The sequence below is a fragment of the Falco naumanni genome, chromosome 10 (genome assembly GCF_017639655.2).
Source record: "Falco naumanni isolate bFalNau1 chromosome 10, bFalNau1.pat, whole genome shotgun sequence".
NCBI lineage: Eukaryota > Metazoa > Chordata > Aves > Falconiformes > Falconidae > Falco > Falco naumanni.
Window position 1 is genome coordinate 7,965,184 of NC_054063.1, and position 20,119 is coordinate 7,985,302.

At 43.6% G+C, this 20,119-nt stretch overlaps 1 protein-coding gene across 7 annotated transcripts in view; it reads right to left on the reverse strand.

Annotated features, from left to right (window-relative positions):
• The window catches only part of DENND2B (DENN domain containing 2B), a 183,560-nt gene that overhangs the window by 16,795 nt on the left and 146,646 nt on the right, over positions 1-20,119 (reverse strand). For all 7 annotated transcript variants that reach the window (XM_040608181.1, XM_040608182.1, XM_040608187.1 and 4 more), the window contains 3 exons: positions 17,206-17,283; positions 13,151-13,291; positions 10,005-10,153 (listed from right to left, as the gene is read on the reverse strand). In XM_040608181.1, coding sequence (XP_040464115.1) covers positions 10,005-10,153; positions 13,151-13,291; positions 17,206-17,283 — 368 coding nt within the window. The remainder of the gene's footprint in view (positions 1-10,004; positions 10,154-13,150; positions 13,292-17,205; positions 17,284-20,119) is intronic.

The window sequence follows — 20,119 nt, forward strand, 5'->3', positions numbered from 1 at the left end:
GTCTGTCCTTCTTAACTAGGCTTACAACTCAAAGAGTGTAGCTCCTTAACCCTCACACCCCTCAAATGGTGGTTTCTCCCCCATGAAAATAAGCCAAGCCCAAACCTTGTTTTGCAAGAAATGACTCACACGTCAGATCTTTTTCTGGTGCTTTCTACCATGCAGCCTGAGAAAAGCCAAGCTTGTAAAAGTCTCATAAAGTAATCACAATATGACCTCACCCGTCTGACGGAAGCAGTGCTGCAGTTCCGTACCAGTGGGGCACCAGTGACACCATTAATTCTGGGACACACTCCAGTGATGACTGATGCTGAGTTACAGAGAACCCAGGCACCGATTCTTCTGTGGAACTGATGATTCCAGGTGGATTTTTAAGACAAACACAATGGCTACAACCCCGTTTCTGGAATTGTTTTCTCTGAGTTTAATTCACGGAGCCATGGTTTGCCGTGTCAACTACGGTTCATGCAGCAGACTTGCCCAACAGTTTGCATCATCCTCTGTGTTGCTTTTCTAGTCCCTCCTTACCATATTTCACAGAAAATTGAGTAGGCAGCATCTTCATCCATAAACTCTTCTCTGACCACATCCCCTTTAGCTTAAGCTTGCAACATCCTCTGTCTTGTGCTATCTTATCCCACCAGTGAGGCTGCATCAGCACCCTTGCTGTAATTACCTGAACACACCCCCACAGCACTTAACGAGTACACCAGGCAATGTGGAGCAGAAGGGGTGACAGCCTGCCACAGCGTGTGCTTGTCCTTCCATCGCTCCCCCGTGAAAGTTTGTTCAAAAGCATGAGGACAGAAAAGCTTTTCTGTCACTGTAAACATCCTGTCACAGCGGAACAGAGAACATCACAGAACTTTGGGCCATATATTGATTGATACGCTCAGCTCTGTGCTAAGATACATGCTAAGAACAAGGAACTTCAAATTTAGGGTTTTCTAAGATTACAACAGAAGAGATGAAAGATTACAGCTGTGATGCTCCTGGTAGCCCACGTTGTTACGCGGGAGGGCTGCTGCAGCAATCCGTGCCCAACTGTAATTTACAGCCAATGGCTTAAGGAATAAGCAGGTATGTTCCGATGCCGTAGTGCAGCCAGGAGGTGATGCCAGGAACACCCAGCACCCTGTAGCTGCCTATCCTGATGGGATGATGTCTCCTAGCTAAACAGAGATGGACTGAAATATGATGTGCCCTCAGATATTCCTATTTTAAAGCTGCTGGATTTGTCAGTCACTCAAAGTTATTCAGATTTTCAATGTTATTTGTAATATTGCCAAAGAAGAAGTAAGTGCAGGTTCGTTTTGACTATACAGGATACTTCCTTTCTGTTTTTCTTCTAAATATTAAAAGACAGATAATTTATGAAAAATTTCCAAACGTTATCATAATTTTACACAAATTAGTGAATTATTTGTCTTATTAAGAGCTGTGTTTTCAGAATCCAGCTCCCACCTTCCTGGAACACCTGAGTGACAGACAGTCTGAGGTCCCACAGATAACTGCAAAGCACAACCCCGGCTCATGGCACAGGTCAAGGTTGCATGACATGGAGCTGAGAGCTGAAGACCAGAGAACGCACTGTTAGGATCTCTCTCACGCCCTCCCCTCCCCCCATCCCACTGCCACCCGCCACCTCTCCCCACTCTCTCTCTCAGAATACCTCTGCAGTACTTAATTTAAAAGAAAGCAGCAAAAGGTTGATTGAAGGGGAATGTGGTTTTAACAAAGACATTTCTTAGTCCCATAATGCTTCTGCATAAGAGAGGCACATGACAGCCCCTAGAGAAAGAGACACACAAAGTGCCCTTCAGAACAAAGATTTGGCTTTTCAAGGAGCTGGTGCTCAACATGCTTTCCACAAAGCTCAAGCAAATAGGATTTTGGGCAAAAAGATATTGCTTTGACACATCAGCCATCCGCCCAAGCTTTGTCAGGTGGTTACAAGAAAAAAAACCCAATGCTTCAAAGTGGACGGTTATCCATAGTGCCCACAGAGTTATCCAGTCCCCTCCTGCAGGACAGTTTCTTAGCACAAATCCATAACAAAAGTGGTTCTGGCCCAGGTGCTCCAGGAGTGCCAACTACTTGTTCTTTCCACACTGGGGACCTTTGCTCCCGCCAGTCCTTGTTAATGTTCACACTGGTGGTTTGAGATTCACAATCACTGCACTATTAACAACAGGACAGCTGTGAAGTAGGATGGAGAGTTTTTCTAGGTAGTAACAAAGGAGGAGAAGAGCAATCCCAACCCCCTAAGCCTTCTCATTCAAGAGCTGAAAAGAGGGAATCTGTCTAAACCCCTTGCCGGGAGCTAGAAGCTGAGCTAGGAAAATGTTGGAACTTACGGTCATATGGTTATTGTGCCACTAAGCAATCCAGAAGAGAATCACCAAACAACATGGTCATCTTCCTATCCCATTCCCTTTCACGGGGAAAGGGAAGAGAGTGAATTTGGTTGCACAAATTGTAAGTGGAAAAACGATCAAGTTTTCCCACTGTACTGCACTGGCCGAAGCCTGAAGTGACATGAATAAATACTACTGGAAAGGAGGGCAAGCGGAAAGGAGGTAAAGGAAAATCACACAAGCTCTACCCTTCCTGGGACACAGCATATTAAAAATGCATCAAATTTACTGCATATTAAAAATGCCATTATTAAATTGCTTTTCACTGGGACTGTGAAATCTTAAACAAGCCAGAGACTTAGAAAGTTCATTTTGTTTCTCAGGCTGTCTCTTCTGCCTGACACACATTTTCCTACTGTCCATGCACAGCTCCTCGGTTGGCATCAGTCATCACAGAACCTGAGTGCCAGAGAAATGTAATCCAAGTGGTACAAAATGCAAGTATAACTTGAGAGGGGGGAATAAAGTGCAAAATCTCTCTCAAAAGTCTTGAGAGACAGCTCTGCTAGTTACCTTAAACCACCAATTTCACATCACATTGAACACCTTCCATCCTAGCATTTAGACTGTAAGACAAGGTGCTCAACATCTTGCAGGACTGGGCTGCACAGAAACGTCCTACTCAAACAAGATTGCTAGCTGTATTTGGTAGGAAGGAAAGCAGCAGAATATCAAGAAATTGCAGCTACATCAGGCCAAATAATCACATATGTTACAGAAGGCTTAAGTTTTTTTTAAGTATGTATGTTTCTACTTAGTGATGCTACATAGTGCAAGCAGACTGAGAAAAAACAGTCTCACAAAAGAAAAGCGATTGCGGGGTAGGTAACGGAGACTCAGACAGACTCTAGAGGATGCTTCTTTTAGAAAAGATGAAGGGGCTGCAAGCTGTTGTCCCTTAGGTAAAGCAGGGGTGGTCTGCGGGCTCTAAATCACTCCTCAGTGGGGGCTGATCTGGCTCTCACTGGAGGAAATGGAAACTCTCTGGTTACTTACATGAGAAATGGATGTTTTTGCTGTAGAATAAAGTCTGTCTACTAGGCATGATTACATATTGGATAATTATACAAGGACTCATTCCTTCCACTGCAGAAATTAGTGGAAGAAATTCTTTAGCTTATGTTCAGCATGTCAGACCAGACAAGGACAATAATCCTGACAGTATTAAGAAAGCACTTCAAGATCTTTGGATAAAAAAATACCAGAAGAAATGTCAGCAATCCATACTTCTCCTCAGTTTAGACATAAGATCTGGGAGCTATTACACATCCCATAGGTACAGCAGCTTGCATCTCTAAACACCTCCTTCTTTAACGCACAGCTGATAACTAACAGTTTTTCTGTAGGCAAAGAACTGGACTTCTAGCTCAGTATAGGGCTGTGCCAGATGGGACCAAGAGAAAACACAGTTGTGTCTCCTGTAGCCTGCGCTCAGACATGGTACAGACCAGTTAGAGGCTGGCAAGAGTAAATTCTCCCTCACAAGGTGGTTTCTGGCATGTGTTTGTCGTCAAATTTCCCTCACCTTTTTTTTTTTTGTGGAGGTTTTTTAGACAGGGAAAGTAAAGGAAATCTTTATTACTGGTCAAAGCTCACTGTCTGTTTACTGAGCACACTTTCTCTGTCCTAACACATGCGTTTTTACCTTTTAACCCACAGGCTGGCAGATTTTACAAGTGTTATGGTATGACAGACTACTGGAAAGGAGCATCCCCAGGCAGCAGGTGAGCCTGGTCAGGCCTACCATTGCCATGAATAGTTTGTAAGAATTATACCCTACTTCTACTAATAAAAAATAAACAACAAGGAAATAAGGAATGAGCTTTCACTTTAGTAATCTGCCCAAAAGTTTAGCTACTGGTGCTTTTCCACTTGATCTTGCTACAGGGCTGAGGAACAATGATTTACTCTTGCTGCTAAAGCATTGCCACTTATCACCTAATTAAATTTGCATATTTTAAGTTGAGCTACAAGATTATGCTATGATTTCTTGTCTGCTAAAGGATTCCTAACACCGTTTTTCTAGGTAGGCACTGAGAGAGGGGCCCAGGCTGCCTCTCAGCTGCTAACTGTGCAAAAGAACAGCCGCAAATAGGTGACAAGCACCGACACTCCCTGCATGTCCCGGACACAACACGGACAGCCCTAAGCTGTGTCTGTGCCTGAGACTGGGGAAATGCCATTGTTTATTCTGAAAGCCTTTGCCCTTGAATACAAGTACACTCTGCTCCCCTTTTGCTCCACAAAGCTAAGAGAGACGTGCCTGCGGGATGACTTCCCCTGGTATTTACATATTTATGCTTCAGTCCTGCATTAGTCAGTGTTTCTGTCTGGAGCCCATAACCTTTGGTCAGGTCTGGGATCTGCCTGGACTTTCTACAGTTGTGCTGGAACATGGATCCCTCCTGGCAGTCCAAAATACTTTGGGGAGAGGTAGAGAGGTTTTTGCCCTTAACAAGATAAAAGCTTTTTATCCGTAACAGGATAAAATCTTCCCACCTCATAGGTGTCTTGCTTCTGCTTGCAACAACACCTCTTGACTTCATGGGGCAAGCACGGCAGGGGAGGGTTTCAGGGGGCTGCAGCACACCGGCTGACAGACTGCTGGTCCATGCTGGGCCTGGGCTGAGAAACACGAAGGGGGAAAAAATCCCTCCTTGGGAAGACAAAGTCATCTGTGGCCATCCCTAAGGGAGGAAGGCACTGATGAGCAGGAGCTTTAGTTGCACTGAAGTTCACTGTCATCCAACACTGCCTCAGCCTTATTCCCTCCAATCTCCCCTGCACATGGGTAAAAACCGGTGGGTTTATCCACATGAGAGATTGTAAATGCAGCTGGCTCACACCTAAGGATGGTGCACAATAGACACCTTTCAGTAGCAACACCACCCTGAAGCGTGCCCATCCCAATGCTCCTGCCAACCCCCAGCCCCCAGTACCCTGCTCTGCCCCTCTCCCAGCACAGGAGCTCCTGGTGTGACCTGGCCGAGGCACCCATCTGCTTTGGAGAAACTTTGCAAAATGAGTAATTCCTACTGTGGCTGGGCTGGCACAGCCTCCTGGGTGAGGGAGAGCATGGTGCAGGGCAGAAGCAACAAGGGGAGCAGGAGGAGGGACTTCCCGAGCTAGCAGTGACACTTAAACATCTGGCCCACCTTCGCCTTGGGGTATGTTTCCAAGCTCACCTGTACAATTTAGGAGCATAAACCCCATCGCTGTCAAATGAGACTTTTTCCTTGAGGCCCATGCTCCTGCTTCACCGAGAAGAAGCTGAAATACCTCACGTAAAAACAAAATTCACACCAATGAAATGTTATTTTGTCTTTTACAAGAGCAGGGACTCTATAGAAGCCTTCCACAACCCCTAAAGCTTCAGAAAGGCCGCTGAAAGGAATATGCTAGGATTGAGATCCACAGCAAACCACAAGTCTCATCCAAACACTCCCACTGCTCTGGCTGGCATTGGACTGGACCCACATGTGAAATGTAAGCAAAATGTGCTCAGAGTCCTTCACAGTACAGTGGATTACAGCAAGAGTGCTTTTTACTTATGAAAAAAGGGGTTATAACAAAGGGACCTTGAGATGCCCGAGGCCTTCCTTTTCCCCTCTCCAAACATTCAGGGGAAAAGGCAAAGAGACTGTTCTCACTTGCATGGAGACATCACCTCTCCTCAGCAAACATGTCCACAAATTTGTTTCCCCAGCATGAAATTAAAACAAGCAGAGAAATATATTCCTTCCAATGTTTGCTTTCTATTTATTTTCTGTTGCTACCTTTGTGCCTGCAGCAATGCCAATGTTCCCGGAGCCCCAGAACCCACCACTTCTGCATCTGTTGCCTGGCAAACCCCAGCAGACTGCACTAGAGCAGCTCTTCCTTTGCAGCTGGCAGTCACGGGGTTGTTTCAGGGTCAGGGTGAACAGGCAGAGCAGCAGGAACACAAACAGGGGCTCCCAGCTGGAAAGGGGATTGGAACTGGGGTGAAACATACTGTCTCAGTTGTGCTTTCAGCAGATGTTTAAGGAACTGGAGCTTTAAGCTACCCCTTTATGAGTTGTTCTTCTTCTTCCAAGTTTCTCTACTGTTATCTTTATTTCTCTGTTATCTTCTTGACTGTTCGTGAAACGCAAACTACTGAAAGGCCACTACCAGATGCAAATGAATTTCTGAAGGTGAGCAAATAGCCACAGGGATTTATTCACCCAATTTCAAGCAGGAAAAAATAGATAAGCAACTTGTCAGGGAACAAAACCCTGAAACCTAACTGCACATATCCAACCGAGGCAACCTCACAGTCCTGTCATTCAAAACTTTCTATGGTTTCCTCATTGCTGGTAGCATCACTTTCTGTGTTGAAAAATGGCAACCTCTTCTGCGCAAAGATCAAGGACTATAAATTTTCACATTCTGGGCACTGTAAGAACCATAAATAACAATTTATTGAATTAATCTCACTTCACTAGGCCTGACTTCCCCAACCTTGTATAATGTGTGAAATCATTTATTGCTTGGAGACCTGTTAAACAGGCAGCCACAAAAGCCCACTGCATCTCATTGTTTCAAGCCTAAGCCTCAACATCATTTATTTCTAAGCTATTTTTTGGGTACATGCAGAAATCAAACCCTTGTAAAATCTTTTTAATTTCCTGCTCTCGTTCTTTGGGCCCACAGACTGGACCTGTAAGATATTTCACTTTTTTTTTTTTCCCACATTACTGGTAAACTCCCTCAGTTTCAGCTGTGATGCCCATAAACAAAATTCACATCAGACAAGGCGAAGGTTCCAAGACAGACAGTTATTAGCTCAAAGCCGGAGTGTTTCATTTTAGACTTCATCCCCATTTAAACCATGAAAACCTCAGTAAATACTGAATTTAAATCCACTGTCACTTTCTTCAGGCCTTTGCCAAAGGACTCATTATTAGTTTCTATTTTACAGTACCTCCTAGATCCCCGTGCTGAGAGGGGCCACACTGTATCAAGTAGAGCCGCATGCACACACAGAGCAAGAAGCAGCCTCCATCCTGGAGCATTTAGGATCCCAGACAGACCAGACAAAAGATTAGGAAGAGGTGCTACGTTTCCAGCGTGTGTCACACAGCAGGTCGGAGGGTTCAGAAGAGGAGCTCAGGATTCACAAATCAATCCAGGGACTTATCTACCACGCAGATTTTGTCATACTCTTTTTCAACAAAACAAAGTATATGGATATAATATAGGGTACATGCAGATATAATGAAGTATACGAATATAAACCTTTTTATAAGACAGGTTCTGTCCCTTCTTACAGGAGCAACCACAAAACCTCATAAGCCTCTTGGATCCACCTGAGTCCTCTCCCTTCTCAAAGTACGTGCTGATGGCCCCCGACCCGATGGCTCGCTCTCACAACAGAAACAGCAGTTCACTGGAAAACAGTTGTTGCGGCAGAGTGCAGTGTTTGGATATGTGTTTACTGGAAGGGATCTTTATTATTTCCAGTTCCGGTTGGTCTCGGTGCTCTGTTTCTGTGTGCCAAAAGGGAGAGCAGCAGCACTTTGCCTGTAAGCAGGACTGTTACGCTCCGCTCTGAGCCCTGTAGGACTAGGCAGCTATCAGGAGAAAGGTAACTGCACAGGCAAGCCTGAGCTGTTAGCTTCCCATTGGGCTTGCAATGTGTATAAAACCCTGGTTGCCCGATGAAGTCCTGGCTTACCATGAGCCTTTAGCATTGGCAATATGACTGTTTTCCAAGCCAAGCTGCCTTAAGCCTGTCAAAGTAGGTTTAATTGTTGCTTCTTTTCTCTGAATAGTGCCCATAAGTGTTATATGACATTGGCTAGGCCAGCTGTCCCAGAGGAACGCTCCAGGGAATGGCTGCTTTCTGTCCCAGCCCTCATGGCTGAGGATGTCTCCTGCAGCAAGCCATCCCCGCAGCATTATGCCTGTGGTCCACAGGTCGAGGCTTGGGGTACTTTGCCAAACCAGGACATTACAAAGAAGTCACTGGGAACTTCAAAGCAGAGCAACAGTTGGCAGCAGCACAGCACAGCCTTTATTTTCTCTGTACCATTTTTGTGATTTTCCACTCAAATCACTGCGCCATTTGAAGGAACGCAGACCCATGTCATTACGAGTTACAGAGTTGTGGGTGCCACTAATTCTGCTAAATGAATGGTAAAACAGACGGAATGATGTAATTAAGCATGCTGTAGAAAAAGTCAGAAGGAATACACCAACAGTATTTCCAAAAGCCACCTGCCTCAATATTCATGGTGTGATTCATATCAGTACTGAAGTGCTGCAGAAACCCCAGACCAGCTACACAGTTCTCACCAGGAGTTTATGTGAAATTAAGTCATCCCAAATGGTCGTTCAAATTAAGGGTTATTGACAAGGGAAGGGATGAAATAAAATGCTCCTGTTGATCTAGACAACAAAAAAGACCGCTGAGGAAGTAGCTTTATAACCTGAGAAGGGTCTGCAACTTTAAGAAATTCTCCCCTAAAGGTTGTAAAGCTTTTACTATGCAAAGTATTTTTGCTATTGTATACACTGGCGGCCACTAAGTGTAGCTATTATTTCTGGCGGTCATTCAGAGGAGGTCGGGGCCGATAAAGTGTTTAACAGAGTTTGTTTGGGTAGATCCATCTGTGTTTTTAACCACCCATACAGTCCTTTGTGTCCTTTTAAAAGACACTGGATGTTCCTGAGTCTAATAAATTATGGTCTTTATTTTTATTTGCCATCTCACATTATTTATCATGCCACAGCAAAGAACGTCTTCTTTACAATGTCTATACTTTTGTGTATGGATTACACAAGCATCTAAACCAGGGATGATTCTTTTCTGCAGGGCAGGGGTGCAGCCTGCACAGAGCTCCCATTTCCTTGGTAAAGGTCATGGAGTTGTGACATGTTGCTGTCACTCCTTACACCTTGGGGTTAGTTCACACCTCAGAGGAGCCAAGGAGGGGAGGCCGCAATCAAAGGGCAGGGAAGTAAGAGGTATGTTGAAAGGATGTAGCAAGGAGCCCAGGATGGAGCTTTGGAAAGTAAACATTTTCAGGTCATGTGAGCACCAGAAGAAATACCTTAACTAGTTGGGATGGACCATGATAGCATTCTTAACACTCCCACTGGATGCGTTTTGTAGTGCAGGATTTGAAACCTAGCCCCACTATAAACTCTGTACTGCATGGAGCAAACCAGGTGAACTCTCAGCACCCCACTTTCCTGCCTGGCTGACCTGCATGGCCACAAAGTGACGATCTCTGCTACTGTTTATGACTACTCTGTTCCAAAACCTGAAATGAAAAGTTGCTAAGGTCTATATTGCTTCAAAATGCTGTGCAAAAATTTGCTGACTATGAAGCAGGTGAGTATTGGTAGCACCATTTTACAGATGGGAAAGCAAGACACAAGTGGTTTATAGCAAGTGCGTGTCCCACCTGATGCAAATAATTCCATTGATGTAAAAATTATTTAAATCCTCCAGTGAGAGGATCCTCACATCTGACAACCATTCTGGACATTTCATAAAGCATTTTGTATCCAGAGATACTACTGTCCTGAATGTGTGATTCAGGTCCCTTTGCCGCTTACCTGAGCTTATCTGCTACAAAAATCACACGCCGTTCCAACAGGAGAGAAGCAAAGATCCTGATGATCTGACGAATGCTGAGGCACTTGAAAAGGCATTCAAAGTCCACGTGTTCCAGGCGTGAGTCCATGGGCCGCCGCAGCTCAATAACCTGAACACATCCAACAAACATCAGTCAGCATCACTGGTCAGGGCTGACAGTGCCAGGGGCGCCCAGCACCCCAGCCTGGGCCCTCCAGCACTGCTCTGTGCTTTCCTGTTGAGGGGACACAGAGAATGACCCCCATCCTCTTTTGCAAACTGAGGCCGGAGGCACAGCACTCCAGAGAAAGGGCATATTACACAATTCACTATCAAGTCATTCTTCTTCCCAGAATACCATTGTGCACATTAAATCTGCTGTCATTTCCGATGGAAGCATAATTCTGCCTTCTAAACACCCTGCCAGAGATGCAAAGCTTGGCTGAGTCCACAGTATGAACCAAGTAACAAACTGCAAACACTGGAGCCGGAAGCTTACAGGGTTAAAACAGCCATACAGACAAGGTAAATTTGGTTATGAACTTGGCTAGCAATCCAAATTCACATCTAGATAGAAGCCAGGGACTGAACTGAAAGGCCAGTCAAAATGCAAACCCAATTTACTTCATTTTCACTCTTCTATGATGCATAATTCACTATATAATGTTTAAAAGCTTTTTTTGTCATAAAGATATATGTACATATATATACTTAACTGGGGAGTCAGGACAAGGTCTTAGATGGTGACTTGTGACATCCCTTTAAAGTCTAATTTTCATACTTCATCCATGACCTCAGGCCCTCTCCTTCCTTTTCTCAAATGCCTTTTGCTTGATTCCTTTATTATATCTTCCTTTTACTCTGCAATTGACATGTTCAGATGTGGAACTTGAAGGTGGAGGACAGAAAAAAGAAGAGGGAAAAATAACATGAAGAGAGTAACAGAGGGAGAAAAATATGAAGTGCAAGACAGCAAATGATGAACTACTGAGGAATTTGAGGAAACAGAAGGGAAAGGGGAAAAGTTGGCTAACTTGAAGCTGTGTTGAAATCTCTGAAGACATATTAATAGGAACATACATACATCTCCTTCTTTCCATATGTCGAAAAATCACCGTCACTTTATTGCTTTAGACCACTTTTATGTTTTCATGCACATGACACCACATTCCATGAGCATACTGTATTGGGTTTAAACTGGAGTAGCCCTGACAAAATTCCTCACAAGCACACTGTTTTAAGGATATGATCAAGACCACACGATACTGGAAACAAAACCAGTTCGTACCAGTTTCATTGTAATACTGTTTGTGATGAGTAACATAGGACTGGAAAAAGAATGCCACTGTTAGAACAGTATTTCTGTACAGATTTGGTTTTTTTTTAAGGCCTGAAATACAGAAACATTATGGTGCCAGAGCATCAGATACCCGTCACTCAGCTGTTGCCCCAAACAGCAGTAAGAATCGAATTGCAGCGTGATGGTGTCCCATGAATACCTCCTTGGGAAATGCTGCCTGCCGACCTCTCTTATACTCAGCAAAGGTGCCCCCATCCGTTCCTCAGCAGGGGGACTGCAAGCTCCACTCACCTTTATGCGCCACATCATGAGGAGCTGGTTTCACTGCAAAACTTCCAACACTAAAATCTTGCTGCAGGGTAGGATGCAATGCAAGTTATGGCAGATTTTACAAATGCCATGGATGTTTTCTGTTGCCTGGCAAAGCCTTCTGCTTCAGTCTGCCTCATCACAAAGAAATATACTGTCTACTTCCCAATTAATCATCATCTTTGTTTAGGCCAGAGGAGCCACAATGGAAGGACAAGATTCTGTTCCTAATTAAGCCAGTGCATTCCATTTAAATAACAAGTTTGTACTAGCATAACAGAGAGCAAAGCTCAGCCAGAAGAGAGTTGTTTGTTTGGAATTATCTCAATGTTTTTCTCTGGGAGAGTTCAGAAGCTTGGGCAGAGGACAGAGGAATTGCAGATCCACGATTCTCAGATATATTCACATCAAAAAAGCATTATCAGATCTTACCACTGTCACACCTATCAGCCCTTCAGTTTTCTTTTGCTTCTCCAGAAGAAAATGCCTGTGACTTAAACATGCCTCACAAGTCACTTATGCAAGGAACACTTTACATTTCATACCAAGTGACATCACAAGCCCACTCTGCTGAAGTCAGTGGCACTACACTTGGAGAAAATATTGTTCAATGTAAAAATAGTAATAGCACTGTAAAACTAACCCCAAGCAGTGTAAAATAACCCGAGAGGGGAATTTTTTTCCTGCTTCAACTATCTGGGCCACATTCTATTTATATCTGCAGTAACGTATTTCCTCTGTATGCTTGCCCATCTGAGTGGAGCTACTGTGTACTTACGTAAGGACATACAGAGAGCAGAACTTGACATGGTGAAGGGTTAGCAAGCCTCAAGTTACAAAAAACTTTTTAAGCAAGGCACCGATATTGCCATTTTCCAGTAAGGCATATGTTGTATAATGCTAAGCTTCTAGCCACTTGAGTCAGTAATAAAAGGAAATTAAATCTATTATATGTATGCGTATACACACACACACACAAACTTTTATATGACATGCTTCTCCAAATATAGACTATTTCTTTGAGGTCCAGTTAATGGGTATTTATTGCCAAAAAGAGTTGTTGAAATGCTGCTGGTCACTCCCCCGACCAAGGCCAGGACCAGCATAATGAGGTTTGCAATAACAACCAGCGGCCAAACTGTTTAAGCACAGTCAGCATGGGAAACTGATACTTGCTTGTTATCACTGTGATAAAGCCCAGCAACACTGTAGTCTGTTAACTGCACTAGGCCAGGCACACTAGGACATTTGTGGTGTTTGTGGTTTTTTTCATTAAACACAGGTTATTCATAAATGGAAAATAACAAATGCATAACAATACGTTGGCTTATAATCATCAGTGGGAACTAGCACTATCTTATCAACTCTGGTGCTGCTCCTGCACTGCTCAGTTTGAGGGTGTGCCACCTCACATGCCTTGCGGTATCCATACGTCTTCTCCTGGTTTTCTTTTGCTGTTTGATATTGGAGTGATGTTGGGGGAGGCTTTGACTTTTAATGTTTGCAGTTGCTTTTTACCTCGTTTCCAGCTCCAGGCAGAAAGGTTTTGACTTTGATTGTCTTTCCAGGTGCAGGAAAAGGAGATTCCATCAGGCTCCTCATAAATGGATAAACCAGGGCAGCAGATATTCCTCTTCTCCTTTCAACCTCATCCAGAATCTGATCCATTAGTAAGACATGAGAGAGAAATGGACAGAACATGTCAGCACCATATACACTTTTGAAGCATCTTTTGATCCACGTGTGCCTAAACACATGGCAGAGCTAAGTTTAATTCTCCTCTGCCGTGCATTTCTTCACTACCGTTAAAGCCACAGGACTTGATTGTACTCTAAAAATTATATATTTTCCAGTTACAAAACGGAGCCTGTTTGTGAATGCAGTTAACACAGAGACAAGGAAGAAATAACAAATCTGGAGAGGAGAAAGGAGACTCAGCATGGCAAAAGGGAACTCTATTGTCGGGATTTTGCCTCAACAACAGGGTAAGCTGAAGGAGAGAAAGATCGAGACAAATCCCATGATCACAGGCCAGGTCAGTATCACATCTCAGAGGTTTATCTTGAAATATGCATTAAGGAGAAACACTTTCTTCTGCCCTGAGCATCTTTTCCATTTCAACTGAGAGGGCAGGAAAAAGCCAGACCAGCAAGAAAAGGAACCCTGTCACACTAGGACACCAGCAGAGGTTCACCAGGAAAGAGCTCCTGGAAGAGTCCCGGCTGTGGCGGCAGTGGTCACATCGCAGTCTGTACTGAGCTGGAGCCAACCACGAGCAGCAGCCTCACGAAACATGCCCAGCTGTTTACACTGGATGCCTGCATTAAGGTCATCTTCTGTCTGACATGACACAGACCAGGCAATCCAGTTCTGAAATCAGCAGATGGAACTTCTTACAGATAGAGAGGGCTATTATTTTCTTCTCTCTTTGGTCACATGGGCCAACATAAATTAGATCACAGCTAAGTTTTCCCACATTAGACAGACCATATAGATGATAAACCTAAAGAAGACGAGAAAACAAGCTTCAAAGCAGTTAGTGGTTTGACCTGAAATGGTGATCTTTTAACCACCACTCAAGAGCAAAAGGCCATACACGAGTTAGTGGGTCTGAGCCAGGCATTTCCCCTTGTTTCTCTTGGAAATGCTTTTTCACTGAAACAGAACATTAAAAGATACTTAAGCACAAGCTGGTGACTTACAACGATAGCTAATGACACCAAATGCCAACAGAGGCATGCACTGGTGCATAGTTTCCCCTTCTTCCTTGCAACATGCTAAAGACCTAACTAAAGCAAAGCTGACCCTATATACATAGCTTGCATTCCAGCCCACGGAAGTGGCAGATAACCATAAACGAAGATATGAATTTCATTCCTGATGTAATTTGGAGCACAACCATCCTCACTAAACAAAACCAGCTGCCCAAATGGGAAGCAGTAATGAACCAAGGCTATACACCAGGTCCCTTAGTGCTTCTACACCCTGCCAGCATGCAGTTGTAACATGCCTAACATGTATCTCCTTCCTTTTCTGCAGTCACTATTTGATGCTTTATGTTGCTGGAGTTGGGGGCCATGTGTGTGTCATATCACTGTTCCAACAACCTTCACAAAACAAATAAAAAGGAGCATTTAAACTGAATAAAAGTTGTATCAGAGATCTCAGGAGATAACATGGTCAAAAACATCTGTTGAAATCATGATCAAATGAACTGGCTGAAAGTGAATATATCTGTGGTTCTCAAGTCTGTGTTAGCAGTAGGTATTACAACAGTGAGCATGAAAGGCTTTGAAGAAGTTGAAAATAATGCAGGCTATCAGAAACAGAATGATAAACATTTATAAACAGAGGACTCCTTTTGCTTTTCTGATAACTAATATTCAAGGTTTAATATCTCATGGTCTTTCATCACTCATAGTTTTCTGTAAAGACAACTGTTCCTTGCTTTGACTAATTCAGCAAAGTGTACCATCATGATAATTTTCCTGTCTTTCACTGGATTTAATAATCAGGACAGCCCAGGTTCCTCTTACTAGGCTGGAAGAAAAGACTGTCTCCAACCACACATCTGTCTTCAAAACCAACAGGGATGCTAAGGCTCAAGCTCTTCCTCCTTCATTCAACAGCTGTTTTGTCCAAACCCTTTCTAAATGTGGTGCTTGGAGTGCGTTTTAAAGAGCTGTGCTAAATCCAGCCCACTGCTGGCATCAGCCCTGTGTGCTGCCAAACGCCCTGCTCCCACCCTGCTGCCCGTACTGTCAGGAGGGGACCAGCCCCCTGTAGGACAATGCCACTGTGGCCAGACTCCAGTGTGGATGGGGTCCTTTTGTGGCCCAGCCCCCTCCATGAGACCAGTAGTTGAAAAGGAGCACAGGTGTGTCACAGCCCCTTCAGGGCCCAATATGCAACTGAGTGAGAGCCTGCCTTCCCCCCCAGACCACGAATTTGTGGTCCATGTGGCCAGGACCTGCCTGCCACAATGCCTGGGAACAGCCCCTGCCAGTGAAACTACACTCACCATCAAACTTGGGTTCATTTTGGCTGGATGATCAGAAACTTTTTTTCAAATTACAGACTGAACTGGGAAAGCAGTTTATTTGCAATTTTGATGCAATGATCTTCCTTGTCTGACTTTAAACCTCAGTGCAGTGATACTTGGTTGTAAGGAAGATACTTAAAAGTTTCCTTTTTTTAATATTTTTTGCCCCCCCCCCCCTTTCCCAACTTTTCCTTTGAAAAATAGGCACTATCAAAATTAGATAAAAACATAAAAGCAAACAAAGAGCCTCAGGACATCTCTCCAGACCATGAGTCTGGTGAGCTGTGTTATCTTCCCAGAACAATGCATTCTGTTTCACTCACAGATATCTGTGTTTAGATACATATTATGTCTAAGCAACGCTGTTATAAACCCTTGATTTCAGAGCTTTATGAAAGAGGTCAGAAGCAGAATTGCAATTAACTATTGCAATCCAACTGTTTTTCTTCACACAAGACTTGTGTTAAACAAAGTTTTATCTAGAGAAGCTTGGAACCTGCTTTGAAGATAACATTCTGTATGATTACAAGATCATATGAACAATATAAATGCTATGATTTTTATTAACTTCAGTGATTTACATGTTCTTTTTTTTTTTTATTCCTATACAAATGAACACAAAAAATCTGTGTAAGTTATGTGAGATTTCCCATATCTGAAGTGAAAATCTCTGGCAACTTAAAACATTTCTTGAACACTGTATCAAAATAGGAAAAGGGGAAGGCAGCCATTTGACATTAGACATATTGTTCTTCACAAATCACCAGAAAATCCTATAAGATACTCTGAAGTGCTTACTGGATTTTGAAGGACATGCTCTCAGAGAACTAGGAGGCCCTAAACTGGCAGTCAGAGAGACATTTCAAATGTTAATCAATCAGAAATAACCTTTTGTCTTACAAAAGAAAAATGATTGTGGCTCTGGAGCTGACTGGCAGTTGACTGTTTCTATGGCTAGTCAGTTCCCCGGTTTAGCTGCAATACCCTGCTTATTGTCTTGAAACTCTTGTGTCAAAATGGTAAACAACATCAGCATACAATGCAGCTTTGGATTCATTAATGTGGAGGCCAATTAAAAGATTATCTGTGCTTTCCTAGCCTCCAGAGATAAAAAAATCATGTCAGTAGAGCTAAGCACATAGAATTCACTCATCAAATAATCTTTTTTCTTAACCTCATCATTCCCTGGGGTATTGGAGTAGAAGTGGTACAGCCCATCATTCAAATGCTGGATGCCAAGAATTACAGCTCAGCACAGAACGGCTTTAGAAAACAATGGAAAAAACTTCAGTCAGCCAGATCATACAGACACCCAGATGTTTTTTGAATCAAGTTCTGCCTCGGTCACAGAAGTAATAGGACATTCTTTGATGAACCCAATAATAGGGATGGAATATCCAAAACAGCAACTGTAAAATACAGTAATCTCCCATCAAAGGGAGAAATTCTTCTTGTCTGGTTCATCACTGTGGATGTGTCTCAGTAAACAATCAAATTAAAAAGTAATATTGGAAAAAAAAAATCTTCTTACCTTGGAAAATAAGTCAAAGCACCCCAGCCGGCTGATGACACAATAAACTTCAGGTAGGCGTGGGCCTTTTCCACTTGGCTGATAACAGTAGAAAGGAGATTAAAATTACATATTAATTTGGAGTCATAAGAAAATACACTTCTCTCTCTGATCACACAGTTAGCCATCATGTGGCATCTTTCACTATCTGTTTCTCCATCAAAATAGCTACTCTTGGAAAAGCACCATATTTCTTCCATAAGACAGGAAACTGCAAAGCGTAAATAGTGCTTATCCACTTTGGAAATCACAGCGCGTTGGAGTTGTATTCCAATATCGCTCCAGCTTGCAGCCATAAAAGCACATTTAACTATGACTGTAACTCTTGCCTGTGCTATCACTGTCCTCTGCTCCTGCTGTGGCATGAAGAGTGGGGCCACCCTGGGGCCATGTGCTGGAAGATGAGAACTACAGTGCTAAGGGAGGTTATAATGCCTTTAGTTCCCCACTCACTCCATGATGTTCAAAGAGAGCTCAATTTACAGAAAACAAGCTCACAGACCTAAAGAAAGGCAAGCGGCATGAGCTAAACCATGAACTTCCTCAGATTAACGCAAGATGAACATAAAACCCTTCAAAAACAGTGGCAAGTATGAACCAATGACGCACACACACACTCCCTCCCAAACAAAAACCACCTATAAAGGCCACCCTCTATAACCATCCTATTGAAGATACTTCCTAGAGAATACAATGGGTTTAAACTGGCATGACTGAAGTGTATTCCCTCCCCACACTGGACTCTGCAACCCTGCCTACACTGCTGCAGGGAACGGCACACTCGCACCGCGTGTGAAAGAAGGGTACAACCACTGGCTGCATTCAGCTTTTTGCTGGAAAGGAAGCAGAATTAGGCCAGTGCTGAGCAGTTTAGAAAAAACATCCTCACCGGCAAGGTCCTCAGAGCAGAGAACTGGTCTGCCTGCGCCCTGCATGTGCACAACGCGCACAGATGGCAGTGACATCCATGCGTAGCAGCTACCCACTGTATTTTTAATAAGCTGAGATGCAGTGTTCCAGTTTTGCGTAGTTGCAACTGACTTTCACCAGATCAGCAGGCACACACTTCCTAGGGGCTGTTATTTTAAGAGGGCAGCTCATTGACTTCAAATGCAGTCACATGCAGTCCCAGGATACAATGCAAGGAAGTCCCGGTGCTGCCTCGTCCGGGAGCTACATCCACCAATGGCACAGAATGGCTGCAGGTACGCTGACAAACACCAGCACCCCAGCATCAAAGAGTGGGGTCTGAGACAGCAGACGAGGCTGCCTACTTCCTAGCATCTCGTGGAGTCAAGCTGTGCTCATGCCACATGGAGCGAAAAGTGGCTGGAAAAGAATCACTTGGCATCACTTAGCCTCTTCGCACAGCTGTACATTATTGATATGCAGCAGTGATAGAATCGTTTCCATTAATAACGACTCTGTGATAAAAAGCAGCTCAGTCACTGTTTCCATCAGCTTCTGCCCACTTGTATATTTAGCCCAAGTGGCTGATCATCTCCTCTGTATCCACATAGGCGGCCAGTATATTTTTATCTTTGTCTTATGATTAGACTCTGCTGATATAGTGATTAACTTCCCCATGGTGTGTTTGACATTTACATGCCATACAGATGTCAATCAAGAGAAACAGAGAGGTAGCTGTGCTTTTGAAATCTGAATATTGCAATCTAGACTTGGACAGTCAGCAGGTGCCTGCCTGTTATAATAAAGACCACAAAAAAAATACCAAAGCTAAGTGAATACAGATGAGTCTATTTCTGGATCCAAACCTGCTCACTACACGTCACATCTCTGAAAAAGCAGAGCCCTTTTTTGTCCATATTAGGTATAAAACCCTTTCTAAAGACACTGAGTGATTATATCAAGCATGTGGGATTTTGGTTAAAATCATTGTGTCAAATCTGCAGGAATGCCGAAGCCATGCCAGGAGCCTTGGATAGCTCCCAACCAAGAGCGGTCTCACTGACTGCCAGTAAAAACATCACATTCCTGGGTCATCTATGAGACCAGAAACAATAACTACTTAGCACTTACTCGAAGATTCTCCTTTATGAAATATCACTGCTTTCAAAGGTTTTAAAGGCTACATGTCTCTGAGAGCTGGGATTCTTCCCTCCTCGCACTCATTGTATAGGACAGCTTTTTCTGTTATTTCAGAGACTTTTTCCTGCAAACAGCATAGCCTCCCAGGTGTATACAAATCATCTGTACGAGGCAGCAAGCAAAAGCCTCAGGCAAAGCCATTCTTGAGGGGCAGGACTTCTCAAATCTCTAACACTGGCAACTCTTCACATAACCTTCCCTCTCAGCCATTAGTTTACAACTCAAAGATGGATCTAAGACACCTTCTCATTGTGCTTTAGCTTGCTTCTTTCCCTGAAAAAAACACTCTACGGGACATGACAGTGCTCCCTTCTCTGCCTGGACTCATCTCTTTTCACTAGGGGAGACCTGGACAATGGGTCTAGCCAACAGGACTGGTTTAACCTCCTCTCTTCCCAGGAGAAAGGTGCTTCCAAGTTGCAGGCTGTGCTCTACAAACAAGCTACAAAGCTTTGGAGTCATGTCCTCCAAGGTTCACTCTTCCACAACGAATAGGTCCAGTTCAGGGAAGCTGTAAGGTGAAGTAGCACAGCTGAGAGGCATCTGAGTGACTCTGCCTTCAATGCACTGCATGCCTCCTGGAAGAAGAGGGATAGAGGGGATGATGTTTTGGTTTTGATTTGTTTTCGATTTGTTTTCATGGAGCCCAGGATATTTTGAGCCTTAGCCCAGTATCACAAATGAAAATGCTAATAAGTTTAGTTGATAACGAGACAGTTTCCCAAGAGGATGAACATAAACTGAACAGAACTTGGCTAAGAGATGA